Here is a 20276-nt window from a genome sequence, read left to right as displayed (position 1 = left end):
GGGCAGATGTTTGGACGCGTTCTGCTTCCGATTTTTCGGCCGTTTTTGGCCTGAAAAAAGGCTGTGTGAGCATAGCCTTACTTTATGGAAGAACAGTAGACCTATGACCCCCAATTCACACCAATTTCTTCCCCATAGAAGTATTTAGTGGAGGCTGCGCTTGAACACTGCCCTTTCCCTTGAAGTATTTGGGGGGTGCAACGCGGCCCCCTCTCCATTCCCTGCTATGGGGGTTTACACCATGAATGCTGAAGATGGGAATACCTTTTTAAGAATTGTAGGATCTATTTAAGGCAGAAAATAAAACAAATGGAGTTGACGGTGCGCGCCTTCACTCTGAGACCCGGACACGCCTTATAAAGGAACTCTCCACTTCTGACAGAATTCTGGACAATCCCTTTAAACAATTCACAAGGACACACAGAGGTCGTCCCTCATTGTCAGTCTTATGTTCTCTTACCGTGAATATTATAGAAGGTGCGTCCGGTCAGGACCCCCATCCCCCAGCGCCACAAATGATCGCGCCCTCGCGTGGTGAACGGTTCGTTTATTTATCACAGATGATAACGATTCTCTTACAAGCGACCAGTGAAATGATACCAGAGACCAAAGTAACACTAGAATAAACCTCAAGTCCAGCAAATGACCTCATAGCAGCCCCCCCCACCCAAAAAACATCAATATTCCCCTCCCATCCCCCACGTCATTGCTATAAAGGTCCATGAAGCGGAGGTCTGGGCTGGTGTACGCAGGGTCCTGACACTGAAGGGTTAAGCTTTTCCCGGTATTCAATGTTTTAGAACAAAAGACACAATTTCACCCCTTGACGGACCCGTTAATCAGCTCTCGGGTGAGGAGCCTCCATACAGCAGCCCAGATCTCAGCTTCCTGGACCTCATACTACGGGATGGGTCGGCAGGAGCTGCTCTCAGGCTGGATTTTTTGGGTTGTGCTTCAATAGAAAGCCGGAGCCTTCTGGTCACACTTGTGCGATGCCGGAGCCTCCACTTGGAGGACCCCCTACCATCCCCCGCACATGCTAAATACCTAAAACTGATGAGATTGTGGTCCTGTGGGGAGTGCGTCACTACAGCTATACTCTACACATTAGTGGAGGGAGCCGTCCCGGGCGTCCTCATAATACTCTGTGCTGCTGCTATTTCTCAGGATCGGTCTTCAGACGAGCCTTCTTGTCAAGGTTTTGCTTGGCCAGAGATTCCTGCTGCCTGGCGGCCTGTGAAGGAGGAAAAGCGACAGTCAAGACGTCACGGAGAAGATATGAAAACCAAGAATTACACAAGAAGCTCTGGGGGGGAGGGGGGGTCTGAAGCGTTCACGAGGATCGGTGGTGATGCAGCAAAAAGGCCCCTCCCCCTCCAAAATACTGCGGCAAACTGTGCTACAGACTACGATAGATGAGCCAGCGTACACGTCTACACCCACTAAATGGCCCCCAAAGGGCCCATTCAGCGGCCAGAAAAAGGGAGAAACCACCCCCCCCCCCCCGACTCATAAGGCAGTTGAGCGTTGCGTCACGTGATCTCTCACGGTTCTGCAGAATGGCGTGAAGTTTCGGAGGGACGGGATCTATTCCAGCCCCTGACTGGCACTTTGGGAGTAGAATCAGAATAGGACGGTGATTTAGGGGTTTATACTGTCAAATTCCTTTAATCCGGCACCTGATAATCTGCAGAGGAAACTCCTCTAATTATTTCTGTGATCGTTCGATAATCCCGTTGACGTACGATTAAAGGAACATTCTTGTATTTGTTTTATTGTAGGGAAGTGCCCTTTAATATAGAAATGCCACAACAAGTTCCCCCTATATGATGGATGTCATCCTGCGGGGTGCACTTGTCTCCTGACGTGGGGTAAATGGATCCACCCTAACCAATTACACCCCCCACATCAGGAGTGGAATCTCAGGGGGTCTAATATGGTCATTGGATTCTGAAGCATTTAATTGATTAAAATGGGAACGGTGTAATACTTAATTTTCCCTGTGGGGGCGCTGCAGAGGAATTAAACACTTGTAGCCCGGATCCCTCATGGATGACAGCTGATCATTGGTGGTCCCAGCAGTGGGCCCCCCTGTGTTCAGCTTATAGTCAGGGAACCCTTCTAGCTCCGCTGTAATGCCTATAGACATCTTTCATTTCCACGCCAAACCTGCAGCATTTCTGATACGGAGGATTCCACGCGACTGAAATCCCAGAGTCACTTACTACCCCTGAAATCTGCAGTGAATGAGTCTCCCGATGCAGCAGCCGCTTCCTGGACGCAGACGGGAGCCAAAACCTCAACTAATTATACACAAGCCATCGACCTTGACCGTCCAGTGACTCCTGCCAACCGAGAACACAGGGCGGCACAGCAGGGCACAGTGCCAGGAGGGTGGAGAGCAGGATCCAGGCGCCACAGTCCCGTGCTCACCTAAGATAAAGGGGCTCTGTAGACACCCCCTCTGTTAGATCACCTAGAGGTGGGGGGTCCCAACTGGGTTCTGCTACAATCATAACAGGTCACAATTTGTAAGAATTCCCAATATAGGACAATGCGGAGATAAATCTGTCCAGACTCCTGAGCATTTCCCACGAGGATTAATATAGAATATAATCTACTACATCTGTGTGCAGTATTACAAAGCCAACATTGTGACAGAGCCAACATCATAAATACAGATACCCAGTCACCTCCCTTATCTCCCGTAACTACCAGAAGTGTGAAAACACAATGCTGCAGTAAATGGCTGCGTATCCTGTACTGACCCAGAGTTACATCCTGTATTATACTCCAGAGCTGCACTCACTATTCTGCTGGTGGAGTCACTGTGTACATACATTACATTACTTATCCTGTACTGACCCTGAGTTATATCCTGTATTATACTCCAGAGCTGTACTCACTATTCTGCTGGTGGAGTCACTGTGTACATACATTACATTACTTATCCTGTACTGATCCGGAGTTACATCCTGTATTATACTCCAGAGCTGCACTCACTATTCTGCTGGTGGAGTCACTATGTACATACATTACATTACTTATCCTGTACTGATCCTGAGTTACATCCTGTATTATACTCCAGAGCTGCACTCACTATTCTGCTGGTGGAGTCACTGTGTACATACATTACATAACTTATCCTGTACTGATCCTGAGTTACATCCTGTATTATACTCCAGAGCTGCACTCACTGTTCTGCTGGTGGAGTCACTGTGTACATACATTACATTACTTATCCTGTACTGTTCCTGAGTTACATCCTGTATTATACTCCAGAGCTGCACTCACTATTCTGCTGGTGGAGTCACTGTGTACATACATTACTTATCCTGTACTGATCCTGAGTTACATCCTGTATTATACTCCGGAGCTGCACTCACTATTCTGCTGGTGGAGTCACTGTGTACATACATTACTTATCCTGTACTGATCCTGAGTTACATCCTGTATTATACTCCAGAGCTGCACTCACTATTCTGCTGGTGGAGTCACTGTGTACATACATTACATTACTTATCCTGTACTGATCCTGAGTTACATCCTGTATTATACTCCAGAGCGGCACTCACTATTCTGCTGGTGGAGTCAGTGTGTACATACATTACATTACTTATCCTGTACTGATCCTGAGTTACATCCTGTATTATACTCCAGAGCTGCACTCACTATTCTGCTGGTGGAGTCACTGTGTACATACATTACATTACTTATCCTGTACTGATCCTGAGTTACAGCCTGTATTATACTCCAGAGCTGCACTCACTATTCTGCTGCTGGAGTCACTGTGTACATACATTACTTATCCTGTACTGATCCTGCGTTACATCCTGTATTATACTCCAGAGCCGCACTCACTAATGGTAGATTAATTCTATGTAATCTGTATAGTAGTGACCAAAAGCCACAGGATTTATCCCCTTGTTCAGACCACCTAGATTTCACCGGCATATCTCAGGGTGGGGTGCACAAATGTAAAGGGGACTCGGTGAAACAGAGCACATGGGACAAAACACCTTCCTGAAACATCTGCATGTAAACGTTGCGCATTAATCAACGTCTGGAACGATCAGTGAAAATACAAAGGTTCTAAATAGTCTATGTTTGGCCTCCCCAGTCCTGCCCCTGCAGGGGGTAATTGTTCGTTTACATGCACCTTCTATAGGATTGATTGCTCATGTCTGCTCTGGATGTAGATAATACACAGACATGACCAATCGATCCAACAGGAAGTTACTAAACGGCCCTCCCCTGCGGAGCGCACGGAGAATATTACAATGTATATCAGTCAGATGGGGACTACATTTATATACCCATGATGCCATACGGAACCGGTAATCGGCTCGTCAGTATCCAGGGGCTCTCCATAAACTGCCGTGATTCCAGCTGTGCCCGGCGCTCACCTGCTTCCCAGATACGACCATCACGACGCAGCCCACGACGGTCAGTAGCATCATCAGCACCGAGAACTTCACCCGCACTTTGCTCTTCGCTGAATCCACCGTCTCGTAGCTGGAAGAGAATTCAGACGTCACTTATACTGGCAGGAGGGGACCGGGGGGCCACATTTTATCTGTCCGCTCCAGTCTATGACAGCGCTGCATTGTACATGGACAACGGGTCTAGAAATTAAAATTACTTGCCCTGCCCACACAGCTGTGGGTTTGTAACAATGTATCAGTGATCCAAATAGCAGCAGAACACAACTCTCCCCTGTCCTGGACGCCAGGATCTTAACTGCGCTGATACATTGTAACAAACCCCCAGCTGTGGGAGCAGAAATAGCTCAGGACTGATTTTTCGTTAAAGCTTTATTAACAGAATACTGGATGACCCCTTTAAACCCATTACAGAGGCGACTTCCAGCACTTTAGAAGGGAATGTCCAGGTTTGATAACCCCTCTGCACTACAACGGCCCCCCAACAATGACCACATTCCTAACAGCCATATGGAATGGGGGCTGCCCAGAGTGGAAAACACTTTTAAAGAGACAGTATTACCGTGTGTAGTACCACAACTCCCATCCTCCACCACAGATTATATTACTCACGACACAAGTTCAGGAATATCAGACTCGTTCTTGAATCGTCCTCCCCAGACCAAAATCTTCTTCTCAAAGTTGGTGGGTCGGTGTCCAGGGATCTTGAAGGACTGACCTGGGGATATAGAAGGGAAGCGGAGTGATTAGAAGAATATAGAAGACGCTCTGTCATATCCACTCTGGCCAGAGGTGGCGCTGTACTTTTTGGTGTCGGTGCGGGTGCACATGGCAGCCACGCGAGTCCTGTTGGCGTATTTGATTGGCTAAAAGGGGTCACTCGGTCATTTGCCTAGGTCACACATAAGACATCTGCCTTCCCGGATTTAACATGTCTGCTGGGCTGAGTGATTGTGTTATTTCTATATAGGGAGATCAGAAGCTGCCAGACACACTTGATGCCGCTTATCTCCAAGGTTAAAGATATGATCAGAAGGATAAATAACTCAACCTGTCCGACCCGCATTCTTGGTTGGCGGACAGTGGGGAGACTTGTCTGGGTTGATGACCGTACACGGACGGCCGCCCCTGTAGTGACCTGCAGATCATTTATATTTTAAAGGAGTTTCCAGGATTTTAAAACAGCCCCAAAAAAAAGGAGCGGAGAGACGGGATATTGTACAGAGCGTATACTGGGAGGTGTGAGGAGGAGCGGAGAGACGGGATATTGTACAGAGCGTATACTGGGAGGTGTGAGGAGGAGCGGAGAGACGGGATATTGTACAGACCGTATACTGGGAGGTGTGAGGAGGAGCGGAGAGACGGGATATTGTACAGACCGTTTACTGGGAGGTGTGAGGAGGAGCGGAGAGACGGGATATTGTACAGACCGTATACTGAGAGGTGTGAGGAGGAGCGGAGAGACGGGATATTGTACAGAGCGTATACTGGGAGGTGTGAGGAGGAGCGGAGAGACGGGATATTGTACAGAGCGTATACTGAGAGGTGTGAGGAGGAGCGGAGAGACGGGATATTGTACAGAGCGTATACTGAGAGGTGTGAGGAGGAGCGGAGAGACGGGATATTGTACAGAGCGTATACTGGGAGGTGTGAGGAGGAGCGGAGAGACGGGATATTTTACAGAGCGTATACTGGGAGGTGTGAGGAGGAGCGGAGAGACGGGATATTGTACAGAGCGTATACTGGGAGGTGTGAGGAGGAGCGGAGAGACGGGATATTGTACAGACCGTATACTGGGAGGTGTGAGGAGGAGCGGAGAGACGGGATATTGTACAGACCGTTTACTGGGAGGTGTGAGGAGGAGCGGAGAGACGGGATATTGTACAGACCGTATACTGAGAGGTGTGAGGAGGAGCGGAGAGACGGGATATTGTACAGAGCGTATACTGGGAGGTGTGAGGAGGAGCGGAGAGACGGGATATTGTACAGAGCGTATACTGGGAGGTGTGAGGAGGAGCGGAGAGACGGGATATTGTACAGAGCGTATACTGAGAGGTGTGAGGAGGAGCGGAGAGACGGGATATTGTACAGAGCGTATACTGAGAGGTGTGAGGAGGAGCGGAGAGACGGGATATTGTACAGAGCGTATACTGGGAGGTGTGAGGAGGAGCGGAGAGACGGGATATTTTACAGAGCGTATACTGAGAGGTGTGAGGAGGAGCGGAGACGGGATATTGTACAGAGCGTATACTGAGAGGTGTGAGGAGGAGCGGAGAGACGGGATATTGTACAGACCGTATACTGGGAGGTGTGAGGAGGAGCGGAGAGACGGGATATTGTACAGAGCGTATACTGGGAGGTGTGAGGAGGAGCGGAGAGACGGGATATTGTACAGAGCGTATACTGGGAGGTGTGAGGAGGAGCGGAGAGACGGGATATTGTACAGACCGTATACTGGGAGGTGTGAGGAGGAGCGGAGAGACGGGATATTGTACAGACCGTTTACTGGGAGGTGTGAGGAGGAGCGGAGAGACGGGATATTGTACAGACCGTATACTGAGAGGTGTGAGGAGGAGCGGAGAGACGGGATATTGTACAGAGCGTATACTGGGAGGTGTGAGGAGGAGCGGAGAGACGGGATATTGTACAGAGCGTATACTGAGAGGTGTGAGGAGGAGCGGAGAGACGGGATATTGTACAGAGCGTATACTGAGAGGTGTGAGGAGGAGCGGAGAGACGGGATATTGTACAGAGCGTATACTGAGAGGTGTGAGGAGGAGCGGAGAGACGGGATATTGTACAGAGCGTATACTGGGAGGTGTGAGGAGGAGCGGAGAGACGGGATATTGTACAGACCGTTTACTGGGAGGTGTGAGGAGGAGCGGAGAGACGGGATATTGTACAGACCGTATACTGGGAGGTGTGAGGAGGAGCGGAGAGACGGGATATTGTACAGAGCGTATACTGAGAGGTGTGAGGAGGAGCGGAGAGACGGGATATTGTACAGAGCGTATACTGAGAGGTGTGAGGAGGAGCGGAGAGACGGGATATTGTACAGAGCGTATACTGGGAGGTGTGAGGAGGAGCGGAGAGACGGGATATTGTACAGAGCGTATACTGGGGAGGTGTGAGGAGGAGCGGAGAGACGGGATATTGTACAGAGCGTATACTGGGAGGTGTGAGGAGGAGCGGAGAGACGGGATATTGTACAGAGCGTATACTGAGAGGTGTGAGGAGGAGCGGAGAGACGGGATATTGTACAGAGCGTATACTGAGAGGTGTGAGGAGGAGCGGAGAGACGGGATATTGTACAGAGCGTATACTGGGGAGGTGTGAGGAGGAGCGGACTGAACCGGAGAGACGGGATATTGTACAGAGCGTATACTGAGAGGTGTGAGGAGGAGCGGAGAGACGGGATATTGTACAGAGCGTATACTGAGAGGTGTGAGGAGGAGCGGAGAGACGGGATATTGTACAGAGCGTATACTGAGAGGTGTGAGGAGGAGCGGAGAGACGGGATATTGTACAGACCGTATACTGGGAGGTGTGAGGAGGAGCGGAGAGACGGGATATTGTACAGACCGTATACTGAGAGGTGTGAGGAGGAGCGGAGAGACGGGATATTGTACAGAGCGTATACTGGGAGGTGTGAGGAGGAGCGGAGAGACGGGATATTGTACATACCGTATACTGGGAGGTGTGAGGAGGAGCGGAGAGACGGGATATTGTACAGAGCGTATACTGAGAGGTGTGAGGAGGAGCGGACTGTACCAGAGAGACGGGATATTGTACAGAGCGTATACTGAGAGGTGTGAGGAGGAGCAGAGAGACGGGATATTGTACAGAGCGTATACTGAGAGGTGTGAGGAGGAGCGGAGAGACGGGATATTGTACAGACCGTATACTGGGAGGTGTGAGGAGGAGCGGAGAGACGGGATATTGTACAGAGCGTATACTGAGAGGTGTGAGGAGGAGCGGAGAGACGGGATATTGTACAGAGCGTATACTGGGAGGTGTGAGGAGGAGCGGAGAGACGGGATATTGTACAGAGCGTATACTGAGAGGTGTGAGGAGGAGCGGACTGAACCGGAGAGACGGGATATTGTACAGAGCGTATACTGGGAGGTGTGAGGAGGAGCGGAGAGACGGGATATTGTACAGAGCGTATACTGGGAGGTGTGAGGAGGAGCGGAGAGACGGGATATTGTACAGACCGTATACTGAGAGGTGTGAGGAGGAGCGGAGAGACGGGATATTGTACAGAGCGTATACTGAGAGGTGTGAGGAGGAGCGGAGAGACGGGATATTGTACAGAGCGTATACGGAGAGGTGTGAGGAGGAGCGGAGAGACGGGATATTGTACAGAGCGTATACTGAGAGGTGTGAGGAGGAGCGGACTGTACCAGAGAGACGGGATATTGTACAGAGCGTATACTGAGAGGTGTGAGGAGGAGCGGAGAGACGGGATATTGTACAGACAGTATACTGAGAGGTGTGAGGAGGAGCGGACTGTACCGAAGAGACGGGATATTGTACAGACCGTATACTGGGAGGTGTGAGGAGGAGCGGACTGAACCGGAGAGACGGGATATTGTACAGACCGTATACTGAGGTGTGAGGAGGAGCGGAGAGACGGGATATTGTACAGAGCGTATACTGAGAGGTGTGAGGAGGAGCGGAGAGACGGGATATTGTACAGAGCGTATACTGAGAGGTGTGAGGAGGAGCGGAGAGACGGGATATTGTACAGAGCGTATACTGGGAGGTGTGAGGAGGAGCGGAGAGACGGGATATTGTACAGAGCGTATACTGAGAGGTGTGAGGAGGAGCGGAGAGACGGGATATTGTACAGAGCGTATACTGGGAGGTGTGAGGAGGAGCGGAGAGACGGGATATTGTACAGAGCGTATACTGAGAGGTGTGAGGAGGAGCGGAGAGACGGGATATTGTACAGAGCGTATACTGGGAGGTGTGAGGAGGAGCGGAGAGACGGGATATTGTACAGAGCGTATACTGGGAGGTGTGAGGAGGAGCGGAGAGACGGGATATTGTACAGAGCGTATACTGGGAGGTGTGAGGAGGAGCGGAGAGACGGGATATTGTACAGAGCGTATACTGGGAGGTGTGAGGAGGAGCGGAGAGACGGGATATTGTACAGAGCGTATACTGGGAGGTGTGAGGAGGAGCGGAGAGACGGGATATTGTACAGAGCGTATACTGGGAGGTGTGAGGAGGAGCGGAGAGACGGGATATTGTACAGAGCGTATACTGGGAGGTGTGAGGAGGAGCGGAGAGACGGGATATTGTACAGAGCGTATACTGAGAGGTGTGAGGAGGAGCGGAGAGACGGGATATTGTACAGAGCGTATACTGGGAGGTGTGAGGAGGAGCGGACTCCTAGGCTCGGAGCGGTCACATCCGGGACTCACCTTCAGGTTTGGCCTTTTCCCCCTCTGGTTTGCTGCACTGCCATCTCCTGCTCACCAGAGACTGAAGGACAGGGACCACTGATCCCCTCATCTCTGCTGATCTCCCTGGAAAAAGACCATAAACAATCACTAGAAAAAGTCACAATGAGGTCACTGTCAAGAGACAAGAGCAACCTCAGCACCAGGACTGTTCATCCAGAGCTTCATGGATTGGGGTAAAGTCCCGAACACTGGAGAAGAGGAGACGTGTTCTCCGGGGGAAGGATCTGGTGGATGTCAGGGGAACGTGTCCTGCCTTGATGTAAGGACAACTGTGGGGGAGCAGTAATGGTCGGGGGTCTACAGTCTGGTGGTGGAGGAGCAGTAATGGTCGGGGGTCTACAGTCTGGTGGAGGAGCAGTAATGGTCGGGGTCTACAGTCTGGTGGAGGAGCAGTAATGGTCGGGGGTCTACAGTCTGGTGGTGGAGGAGGAGCAGTAATGGTCGGGGGTCTACAGTCTGGTGGAGGAGGAGCAGTAATGGTCGGGGTCTACAGTCTGGTGGTGGAGGAGCAGTAATGGTCAGGGTCTACAGTCTGGCGGAGGAGGAGCGGTAATGGTCGGGGGTCTACAGTCTGGTGGAGGAGGAGCAGTAATGGTCGGGGTCTACAGTCTGGTGGAGGAGGAGCAGTAATGGTCGGGGGTCTACAGTCTGGTGGAGGAGGAGCAGTAATGGTCGGGGTCTACAGTCTGGTGGTGGAGGAGCAGTAATGGTCGGGTCTACAGTCTGGTGGTGGAGGAGCAGTAATGGTCGGGGGTCTACAGTCTGGTGGAGGAGGAGCAGTAATGGTCGGGGTCTACAGTCTGGTGAAGGAGCAGTAATGGTCGGGGGTCTACAGTCTGGTGGAGGAGGAGCAGTAATGGTCGGGGGTCTACAGTCTGGTGGAGGAGGAGCAGTAATGGTCGGGGTCTACAGTCTGGTGGTGGAGGAGCAGTAATGGTCGGGTCTACAGTCTGGTGGTGGAGGAGCAGTAATGGTCGGGGGTCTACAGTCTGGTGGAGGAGGAGCAGTAATGGTCGGGGTCTACAGTCTGGTGAAGGAGCAGTAATGGTCGGGGGTCTACAGTCTGGTGGAGGAGGAGCAGTAATGGTCGGGGGTCTACAGTCTGGTGGAGGAGGAGCAGTAATGGTCGGGGTCTACAGTCTGGTGGTGGAGGAGGAGCAGTAATGGTCGGGGGTCTACAGTCTGGTGGAGGAGGAGCAGTAATGGTCGGGGTCTACAGTCTGGTGGTGGAGGAGCAGTAATGGTCGGGTCTACAGTCTGGTGGTGGAGGAGCAGTAATGGTCGGGGGTCTACAGTCTGGTGGAGGAGGAGCAGTAATGGTCGGGGTCTACAGTCTGGTGAAGGAGCAGTAATGGTCGGGGGTCTACAGTCTGGTGGAGGAGGAGCAGTAATGGTCGGGGGTCTACAGTCTGGTGGAGGAGGAGCAGTAATGGTCGGGGGTCTACAGTCTGGTGGAGGAGGAGCAGTAATGGTCGGGGGTCTACAGTCTGGTGGTGGAGGAGCAGTAATGGTCGGGGGTCTACAGTCTGGTGGTGGAGGAGCAGTAATGGTCGGGGGTCTACAGTCTGGTGGTGGAGGAGCAGTAATGGTCGGGGGTCTACAGTCTGGTGGGGGAGGAGCAGTAATGGTCGGGGGTCTACAGTCTGGTGGGGGAGGAGCAGTAATGGTCGGGGTCTACAGTCTGGTGGTGGAGGAGGAGCAGTAATGGTCGGGGGTCTACAGTCTGGTGGAGGAGGAGCAGTAATGGTCGGGGGTCTACAGTCTGGTGGAGGAGCAGTAATGGTCGGGGGTCTACAGTCTGGTGGAGGAGGAGCAGTAATGGTCGGGGGTCTACAGTCTGGTGGTGGAGGAGCAGTAATGGTCGGGGGTCTACAGTCTGGTGGGGGAGGAGCAGTAATGGTCGGGGGTCTACAGTCTGGTGGGGGAGGAGCAGTAATGGTCGGGGGTCTACAGTCTGGCGGAGGAGCAATAATGGTCGGGGGTCTACAGTCTGGCGGAGAAGGAGCAGTAATGGTCGGGGTCTACAGTCTGGTGGAGGAGGAGCAGTAATGGTCGGGGTCTACAGTCTGGTGGAGGAGGAGCAGTAATGGTCGGGGTCTACAGTCTGGTGGAGGAGGAGCAGTAATGGTCGGGGTCTACAGTCTGGTGGAGGAGGAGCAGTAATGGTCGGGGGTCTACAGTCTGGTGGAGGAGGAGCAGTAATGGTCGGGGTCTACAGTCTGGTGGAGGAGGAGCAGTAATGTTCGGGGTCTACAGTCTGGTGGCGGAGGAGCAGTAATGGTCGGGGGTCTACAGTCTGGCGGAGGAGGAGCAGTAATGGTCGGGGGTCTACAGTCTGGCGGAGGAGGAGCAGTAATGGTCGGGGGTCTACAGTCTGGCGGAGGAGCAGTAATGGTCGGGGGTCTACAGTCTGGCGGAGGAGCAGTAATGGTCGGGGGTCTACAGTCTGGCGAAGGAGCAGTAATGGTCGGGGGTCTACAGTCTGGTGGTGGAGGAGCAGTAATGGTCGGGGGTCTACAGTCTGGTGGTGGAGGAGCAGTAATGGTCGGGGGTCTACAGTCTGGTGGTGGAGGAGCAGTAATGGTCGGGGGTCCTCAGTCTGGTGGTGGAGGAGCAGTAATGGTCGGGGTCTACAGTCTGGTGGTGGAGGAGTAACGGTCGGGGGTCTACAGTCTGGTGGTGGAGGAGCAGTAATGGTCGGGGGTCCTCAGTCTGGTGGTGGAGGAGCAGTAATGGTCGGGGTCTACAGTCTGGTGGAGGAGGAGCAGTAATGGTCGGGGGTCTACAGTCTGGTGGTGGAGGAGCAGTAATGGTCGGGGTCTACAGTCTGGTGGTGGAGGAGTAACGGTCGGGGGTCTACAGTCTGGTGGTGGAGGAGCAGTAATGGTCGGGGGTCTACAGTCTGGTGGTGGAGGAGCAGTAATGGTCGGGGGTCTACAGTCTGGTGGGGGAGGAGCAGTAATGGTCGGGGTCTACAGTCTGGCGGAGGAGGAGCAGTAATGGTCGGGGTCTACAGTCTGGCGGAGGAGGAGCAGTAATGTTCGGGGTCTACAGTCTGGTGGCGGAGGAGTAGTAATGGTCGGGAGTCTACAGTCTGGCGGAGGAGGAGCAGTAATGGTCGGGGGTCTACAGTCTGGCGGAGGAGGAGCAGTAATGGTCGGGGGTCTACAGTCTGGCGGAGGAGCAGTAATGGTCGGGGGTCTACAGTCTGGCGGAGGAGCAGTAATGGTCGGGGGTCTACAGTCTGGCGGAGGAGCAGTAATGGTCGGGGGTCTACAGTCTGGCGGAGGAGCAGTAATGGTCGGGGGTCTACAGTCTGGCGAAGGAGCAGTAATGGTCGGGGGTCTACAGTCTGGTGGGGGAGGAGCAGTAATGGTCGGGGGTCTACAGTCTGGTGGTGGAGGAGCAGTAATGGTCGGGGGTCCTCAGTCTGGTGGTGGAGGAGCAGTAATGGTCGGGGTCTACAGTCTGGTGGTGGAGGAGCAGTAATGGTCGGGGGTCTACAGTCTGGTGGTGGAGGAGCAGTAATGGTCGGGGGTCCTCAGTCTGGTGGTGGAGGAGCAGTAATGGTCGGGGTCTACAGTCTGGTGGTGGAGGAGCAGTAACGGTCGGGGGTCTACAGTCTGGTGGTGGAGGAGCAGTAATGGTCGGGGTCTACAGTCTGGTGGTGGAGGAGCAGTAACGGTCGGGGGTCTACAGTCTGGTGGTGGAGGAGCAGTAATGGTCGGGGGTCTTTGTGGTTTGGGTCCTTAGTTCCAGTGAAATCTTATACTGCAGCTACAATGATCTAGGAGGGAACTGGAGGCTTCAGACTTTGGGTGGGGACGGGGGACCCTCTGCTGACAATGACTCGGGGACAATACAAGGTCTATAAACAAATGAACAGCCCGACCTCAACCCAACACCACGATCCCAAAATCTAGTGGGAAAAACAGCGGAGGCCGTTACATCGGCAAAGGGCCAACTCCACATCAACATTACGAGCCACGTACGAAGGGGACGGTCGGGGGGCACAGACAGGACGTGGGAGTCATTACACCCGGGGTCACAGCAGTTATAGCAGGGACGTAGGATTGTATACAGTTAGTAGAGGGGTGCAATGACTTATTACTATACAGGGGCAGTTATTATTGAGGGGTGCAATGACATTACTATACAGGGGCAGTTATTATTGAGGGGTGCAATGACATTACTATACAGGGGCAGTTATTGAGGGGTGCAATGACTTATTACTATATGGGGGGGCAGTTATTATTGAGGGGGCGCTGCACTTCTCAGCCCTCATTTTGCAGGTTACAAGAAGAAGGTCTGGCTGGTTGCCATGGTAACAGCTCTGCCCCTCCTCCAGTTATCATATCACATAACACCCCAGTTTTACAGTATTATGGAGGGAAGCAGTTACAGCGCCCCCTCAGGACAATGACAGAACTGTGGCCCTAAATGGCTCCGCGAGTCACGTGTCCACTTACCAGCCAATAAGCGCAGGCCGCTCCTCCCGAACACCGCTCCCAACATCCTCAGGCAGACAATGTCAGATTATGGGCTGCCGTCACCGCTATTAATGCCCGCCCAAGAGATAACAGCCAATGAAATGTCAAGGAGAGTCGCAGCATAAACCAATAGGAAAGAGGACTTTCGTGTTTGACCAATGAGAGAACAGATAACAAAGTTGTTTACCCGATAGCTGTATCTTTCATAGTTTGCGGTCTTTAGAGTGGCGGCCATTTTGTTGTGGCAAAATTCGTTTCCCTATGAAGAATCACAAAGAAAATGTCTGCTTCCTTGTGATTGCCGGAGACATATTTTGTGTGAAAAGGAAAAAAGTCCCGTGGAACGCAGTTTGCGTGTCACGTCAGCACGGGGTCCATTGAGCGTATGATGAAAATCCCCATTACTGCATAGCGTCCTATAATAACTAAAACCGCATGCGTCCGGCTGCTCGCGAGATATGCGGCATACTATCCCATGTCAGGCATTCGCCACGGGCACCTTAATGGGGGAGGTCAGAGGTCGGAAACGCTGAGGACCTCTGGCTTTCCCAATATGGCGGCGCCCAGTGGAGAGGTGAGCTGCGAGGATTTCACGGAGTTTCAGGTGAGGTTTGAGAATGGACGTGTCGCGGTGCCGGGAAGTGTCAGAGCAGGAGAGGGGAGCTCAGATCCCAGTGCTGGTGGAGAGGAGGCGGCGGTGCGGGCTGTTTTCTGCTTCATTCTACCGTTTGCTCATTGAAACGACCCCTCATGTACCCGGTGACCATGAGCCCTGTGACCTCCGGAGACCGGGTCGTGTTTACCTCATACACGGCAGTGCCGGGGCCACTCAGTTTACCAGTATGTGTCATAGGATGGTGAAGTGTGGACTACCAGCAGCTGAGGAACTACAAGTCCCAACATGTCCTGAGGACCAGAGCTGCAATTCAGCCAGAGGGGGAGGGGCTTCTAAATGAGACTGCTGGGAATTGTAGTTCCACGGAAGACCAACCCCCTAGCCAATGTCCGAGGTGGCAAAACTACAAGTCCCAGCATGATCTGACATTAAGAGCAGTCCCGCTTTATATCTAGCCTATGTCTGGAGTGTATGCCGCCACCAGAGCATGCTGGGACTTGTAGTTCCAGTGCTTTAGCTGGGTGACCACCAACGTGCCACCTATTAAGGCTTCCTCCCCCAATATCATGACATAACCAGGCAGATTTGCCGATCAGTGTCTGGAGACTCCATTACTGGGCGGTCAGGACTGAGAAAGTGACCGGACTGGAAAATCGGGATTCCCTCCCCCAACATTCTTAGATTTCACAACATGGAGTCCTCGTCCTGGTGAAGGTTTCTGCCTCCCTCATTGCCCCCACAACTGGTGTCTCTTGTCCCCGTAGCACAGCTCCCGACTTCCAAGTATCACAAAGAGGGACAATTTTTTTTCTTTTAGGCCAAGCCTCTAATCCCACCCAATCCCCGCCCATACACACCCTGTTCAACCCGCACAGTATCACGGTCCCATAGTGCCCCCCACCCAGTATAATGCCACATACAGCTTAATGCCCCCCATAGCTGCCCCCATACAGTATAATGCCACCAAAGATGCCCCTAGTGCCTGTGGCCACACCCTTGTAGATCGTGCCCCAGTGTCCATGTTGATAGTGCCACACCCCCCTTGAAGATAGCGCCACCCCCATGTAGATAGAGCTATTGGGAGACTCTCTAGGAGTATAGGCCGGGGATCCCGCTCCTAGAGGGACGCCCTGATGTCACTGTCCATATACGGACATTGACGTCGGTGGCTACTCCTTGAGCGGAATCCCCATTGCTGACTCTGGCCGGGGATTCCGCTCCAGGAGGAGCCCCTGACATCAATGTCCATATATGGATAGCGACATCAGGGATTTCCTGTAAAAGCGGAATCCACGACAGAGCCACCGACGTCACTGTCCATATATGGACAGTGACGTCAAGGGCTTCCCCGAGCATAGCGCTGTGCCCGGGGGGAGTCCTCAGCAATTCGGAAGTAGGGAGCTGACAGTTCCCTGCTTTAGAATTGGGTTCAACTGTATCTGCGTCCTGAGGACACAGATACGGTTGACAGCAGGACATGCCCATGGCTGGCCCGGACCGCGGGACACGGCCTGGAATCCGGGACTGTCCTGCTGAATCCGGGACGGTTGGGAGGTATGACCATAGGAATGCATTGACTGGTGAAGTACGAGGGATGTGGCCATTCCCGAAAGTTGCCTTCACTTCATTTTACGTGAGTTACATCATGCGTTCTGCTCCAGACACACCCAGAGCTGCATTTAGAACTCTCAATCCCATCCGAGCTCCCATAATCCACTGCTCTGAGACTTTCATACACAGCCTGGTGTAAACATTACACCGACCACAGGGCGTGCATTGTATACACCCTGAACCAGTAGGGGGCGGCAGTGATGTGAGATCCTGCAGCCGGAGATCTGTCAGGAAACCAACAGAATTGTGAATGCAGATTTGGATGCAACTGGAGTAAAATTTATATCCAAGATTGAATTACATCCTGGCTTATACTCCACTCCTAGCAGCTTAGAAAAGATCCCATAATGCACTGCACTCTGCTGTTTTTAATTCAATGATTGGCGCAAAATGGGAACTGTGAACGTGGCTTTGATGGTGACTGTAGTAAAACTCCTATAAGAGCTTGAGTTATTTTATTCTCCAATCACACCCACAGCTGCATTTATCTTCCTCAGTGGTGTGCCTGACCGACACATACAGGAGACTAGCAGAATTGTGATTGCAGCTCCGGCTGTGACTGGAGTACAGTTCATAGAATTGTGATGTAACGCGGCTCTCGCTCCTTGTTTATAGGAAATCCTCCGGGTCATGCGGACAATAGACGACCGGATCGTACATGAGCTGAACACGACCGTGCCCACGGTGTCCTTCGCTGGAAAGATCGATGCCAGTCAGACCTGCCGGCAGCTGTACGAGTCTGTGAGTGGCCGCTGTGACCGCGCGCCCGTCTCTCTTACCTTTTGCCTCCGGTTAATTGTTTCTCCTCCGCAGCTCCGCGACGCGCACAACTCCCGGGAAAAGGCCATAAAGAGCTGCATCTCTCAGACGTCCACCAATGTGAATAGGTTTCAGGAGGAGAGAAAAAAGGAGCCGGAGAAGCTGGCGGTAATGAAACAGCTCAGGAAAGAACAGACGAAGGTGAGGGGCGGCGCCGTGCGGTCCGCATACTGAGGGGCAGTCCGCATACTGAGGGGCGGCGCCGGGCGGTCCGCATACTGAGGGGCGGCGCCGGGCGGTCCGCATACTGAGGGGCGGCGCCGGGCGGTCCGCATACTGAGGGGCGGCGCCGGGCGGTCCGCATACTGAGGGGCGGCGCCGGGCGGTCCGCATACTGAGGGGCGGCGCCGGGCGGTCCGCATACTGAGGGGCGGCGCCGGGCGGTCCGCATACTGAGGGGCGGTCCGCATACTGAGGGGCGGCGCCGGGCGGTCCGCATACTGAGGGGCGGTCCGCATACTGAGGGGCGGCGCCGGGCGGTCCGCATACTGAGGGGCGGTCCGCATACTGAGGGGCGGTCACGTGTACTGGTAGCCCCTTATATAACACCTCTTGTCATATGCTGATTCCGGTCCCACTACTGCCAGCCTCTTCTGAGGTCATGTGACCGCGGTGGTCGATCGCCATAAAGGTCAGCATATTAACCAGTTACAGACCGCGCCATTTTCCCCTGCTAATGACCAGGCACGGTTTTGTTTTTTAGTACATGCTATAAAGATTTTTGTGCCTTTTTTTTGGTGATGCGCACGGCTTTCTTTTTATATTTGTATTTTTTGTGGTGATATCGGGGATTTTTTTTCAAAACAAACAAATGTCTTTTTCACTTTCCCCTTTGCATTATGATTGTTTTTACACAGGGGATATATCATTTTTGGTGGTTGGGGGCGGGGCTAGCAGCTGCGGTTTAGGCCAATCGTGGCGTTCTGTTTTTTTTGTTTAGTCATTAGTCAAGGACACGTAGGGTGTGGCTAATTGGAGGGTGTGGCTAATCTGGAGGGTGTGGCTTTCTTTCCAGAATGTCTGCACTAGTTTGGCTGACGACTACTCTGGTGGCCGGTATATGTCTCTGGTTTTCCGGTTGTTTACAGGCAGGTGAGGTCTCACTTTATCACTAGGGCGAGGTGATATGTGCTGACCACTACTGGCAGCGTAAAAACCAGCGTAGATAGTGCCACTTGCAGATGGTGCCCTACACTGCCCCCCCTCGTACACGGGGCCACGCGCACTGCCCCCCCTCGTACACGGGGCCACGCGCACTGCCCCCCACTCGTACACGGGGCCACGCGCACTGCCCCCCACTCGTACACGGGGCCACGAGCACCGCCCCCCCTCGTACACGGGGCCACGCGCACTGCCCCCCCCTCGTACACGGGGCCACGCGCACTGGGGTTCCAGGTGTGGGGAATGGCAGAGCAGAGAGTGAATAGTTTCCTGCTCTGCCATAGTCATGTGTCCTGAGGACGCAGATACAATTGGATATAGTAGTTGCCGGTACACATCTGGGACAATATGCCGGGACTGTCTCTGTAAATTCGGGACTTTTGGTAACTATGCCATTGGGGGCAATTTATCATTACATTACTTTTTTATTGATATGGAAATGTCTCCTCCTGAGACAAATTGCAGAGCTGACTGGAGCGGGAAGTGTCATGGCCGCTTCCTGATCTGTATTCATGAGTCATTGAGCGCCGAGTATACAGCAATTATGAAGGCCGATGTGGTAATAAAGTGTCCGCAGCCTCTCGCACCGGCGGTCCCCTCCGGCAGCTGCTCAGAAACGTCTCTTCACATTCAGCGCTCTCCAAGCGGTTTAATCTGATTGTGTTTATGTTTGAAATAGAACGACTCATGGACGCGGTGGGGACATTATATCCAGTTTACACCAAGAATCGCAGCGGTGCACTACATCTCCCGCAATGCAGCGCATCGTGTGCTATTAGTGACTGTTATCCGTTATATGTGACCCCCGGCCCCCTCCTCATCTTCTTTCTTTGTCTTGCAGTTGAAATTGCTGCAGTCGGAGCTGAATGTGGAGGAAGTTGTGAATGACCGAAGCTGGAAGGTAAGAAACGGCTCCCCCCCCCCCCCCCTCGTACCGCTACTTGGCGACCGCCCTCCCCCGCTAATCTTCATGTAGGCTGTCGCTATAAGGGGCTCTGATCAGCAGTAGCGTCCGTATGGATTTCATTATCTGCCATGTGTAATAAATCAGACACCGTAAATGTCGCTTTTTTTCACGTGGCGCGGTTTTGTGCGTCCAAGTGTGAACCAGTACAGGGGTCCTTATAAGTAGAACCGCTTACATCTACATAATCTACATACAATGTTGCCTAATTTTTACTGGTCTGAAGTTAGTCTATCTTTTTACTCTAGTCACATCCAGAGCTGCGTCCGCTATTATTCCACTGGTATTCTTAGTTTCCTTCTGGTTAGAGTAGTCAGTGGGGGAGGAAACTTTGTGAGTAAAGTCAAAGGTCTGTGCACTGATTGTTTAAGAGGCTGCAGCTCTGGGTGTGAGTGGAGTACAAGGCCTGATTGTCTTTGTGATTGCAGGTATTTAGCGAGCGCTGTCGACTACACTACAAGCCCCCGAAGGAGGAGTAACTCAGGACCGGTGTGATCTAGGATCGCCGCACTCGGGTTGTGCCGTGGAGCGCCTGAGGTGGAGAACTGGATGACTTATATTTTATCTCGTCTGTAATTGGACGAAGCCGGAAATAAGCGCAACGGATTCTGATTGCCGAGATGAGACGCGCCAGTGACGATGAGAACGATCTGCCGTTTTGTATGAAATCTGTAGTTTTATTACCATTAAATATCATTTTCA

At 52.6% G+C, this 20276-nt stretch overlaps 2 protein-coding genes across 4 annotated transcripts; one reads left to right on the top strand and one right to left on the bottom strand.

Annotated features, from left to right (window-relative positions):
* Positions 1-530: 530 nt before the first annotated feature.
* On the bottom strand, positions 531-14490 carry FAM162A (family with sequence similarity 162 member A). Its single transcript, XM_075854708.1, has 5 exons — positions 14383-14490; positions 9872-9976; positions 5055-5160; positions 4407-4515; positions 531-1234 (listed from the first exon to the last, which is right to left on the bottom strand). Exons 1-5 carry the CDS (start codon positions 14426-14428, stop codon positions 1157-1159), a joined length of 444 nt encoding a protein of 147 aa, XP_075710823.1. The 5' UTR covers positions 14429-14490; the 3' UTR covers positions 531-1156.
* Positions 14491-14622: 132 nt separating this feature from the next.
* Positions 14623-20276, top strand: MIX23 (mitochondrial matrix import factor 23). Of its 3 annotated transcripts, none has more exons than XM_075854705.1 (5): positions 14623-15007; positions 17246-17371; positions 17444-17590; positions 18465-18541; positions 19452-19511. In XM_075854705.1, exons 1-5 carry the CDS (start codon positions 14879-14881, stop codon positions 19453-19455), a joined length of 483 nt encoding a protein of 160 aa, XP_075710820.1. In that variant the 5' UTR covers positions 14623-14878; the 3' UTR covers positions 19456-19511. The 3 variants fall into 3 exon arrangements, with proteins under 3 accessions (XP_075710820.1, XP_075710819.1, XP_075710822.1); XM_075854704.1 differs by lacking the exon at positions 18465-18541 and adding an exon at positions 20003-20276 and having other exon boundaries at positions 14673-15007; XM_075854707.1 differs by lacking the exons at positions 14623-15007; positions 18465-18541 and adding exons at positions 15105-15243; positions 20003-20276.

Source organism: Rhinoderma darwinii, chromosome 2 (assembly GCF_050947455.1).
Source record: "Rhinoderma darwinii isolate aRhiDar2 chromosome 2, aRhiDar2.hap1, whole genome shotgun sequence".
In the NCBI taxonomy this organism is placed as follows: Eukaryota; Metazoa; Chordata; class Amphibia; order Anura; family Rhinodermatidae; genus Rhinoderma; species Rhinoderma darwinii.
Note: the sequence above shows the minus strand (reverse complement) of the source record. Positions and strands in the feature narration are given on the sequence as shown.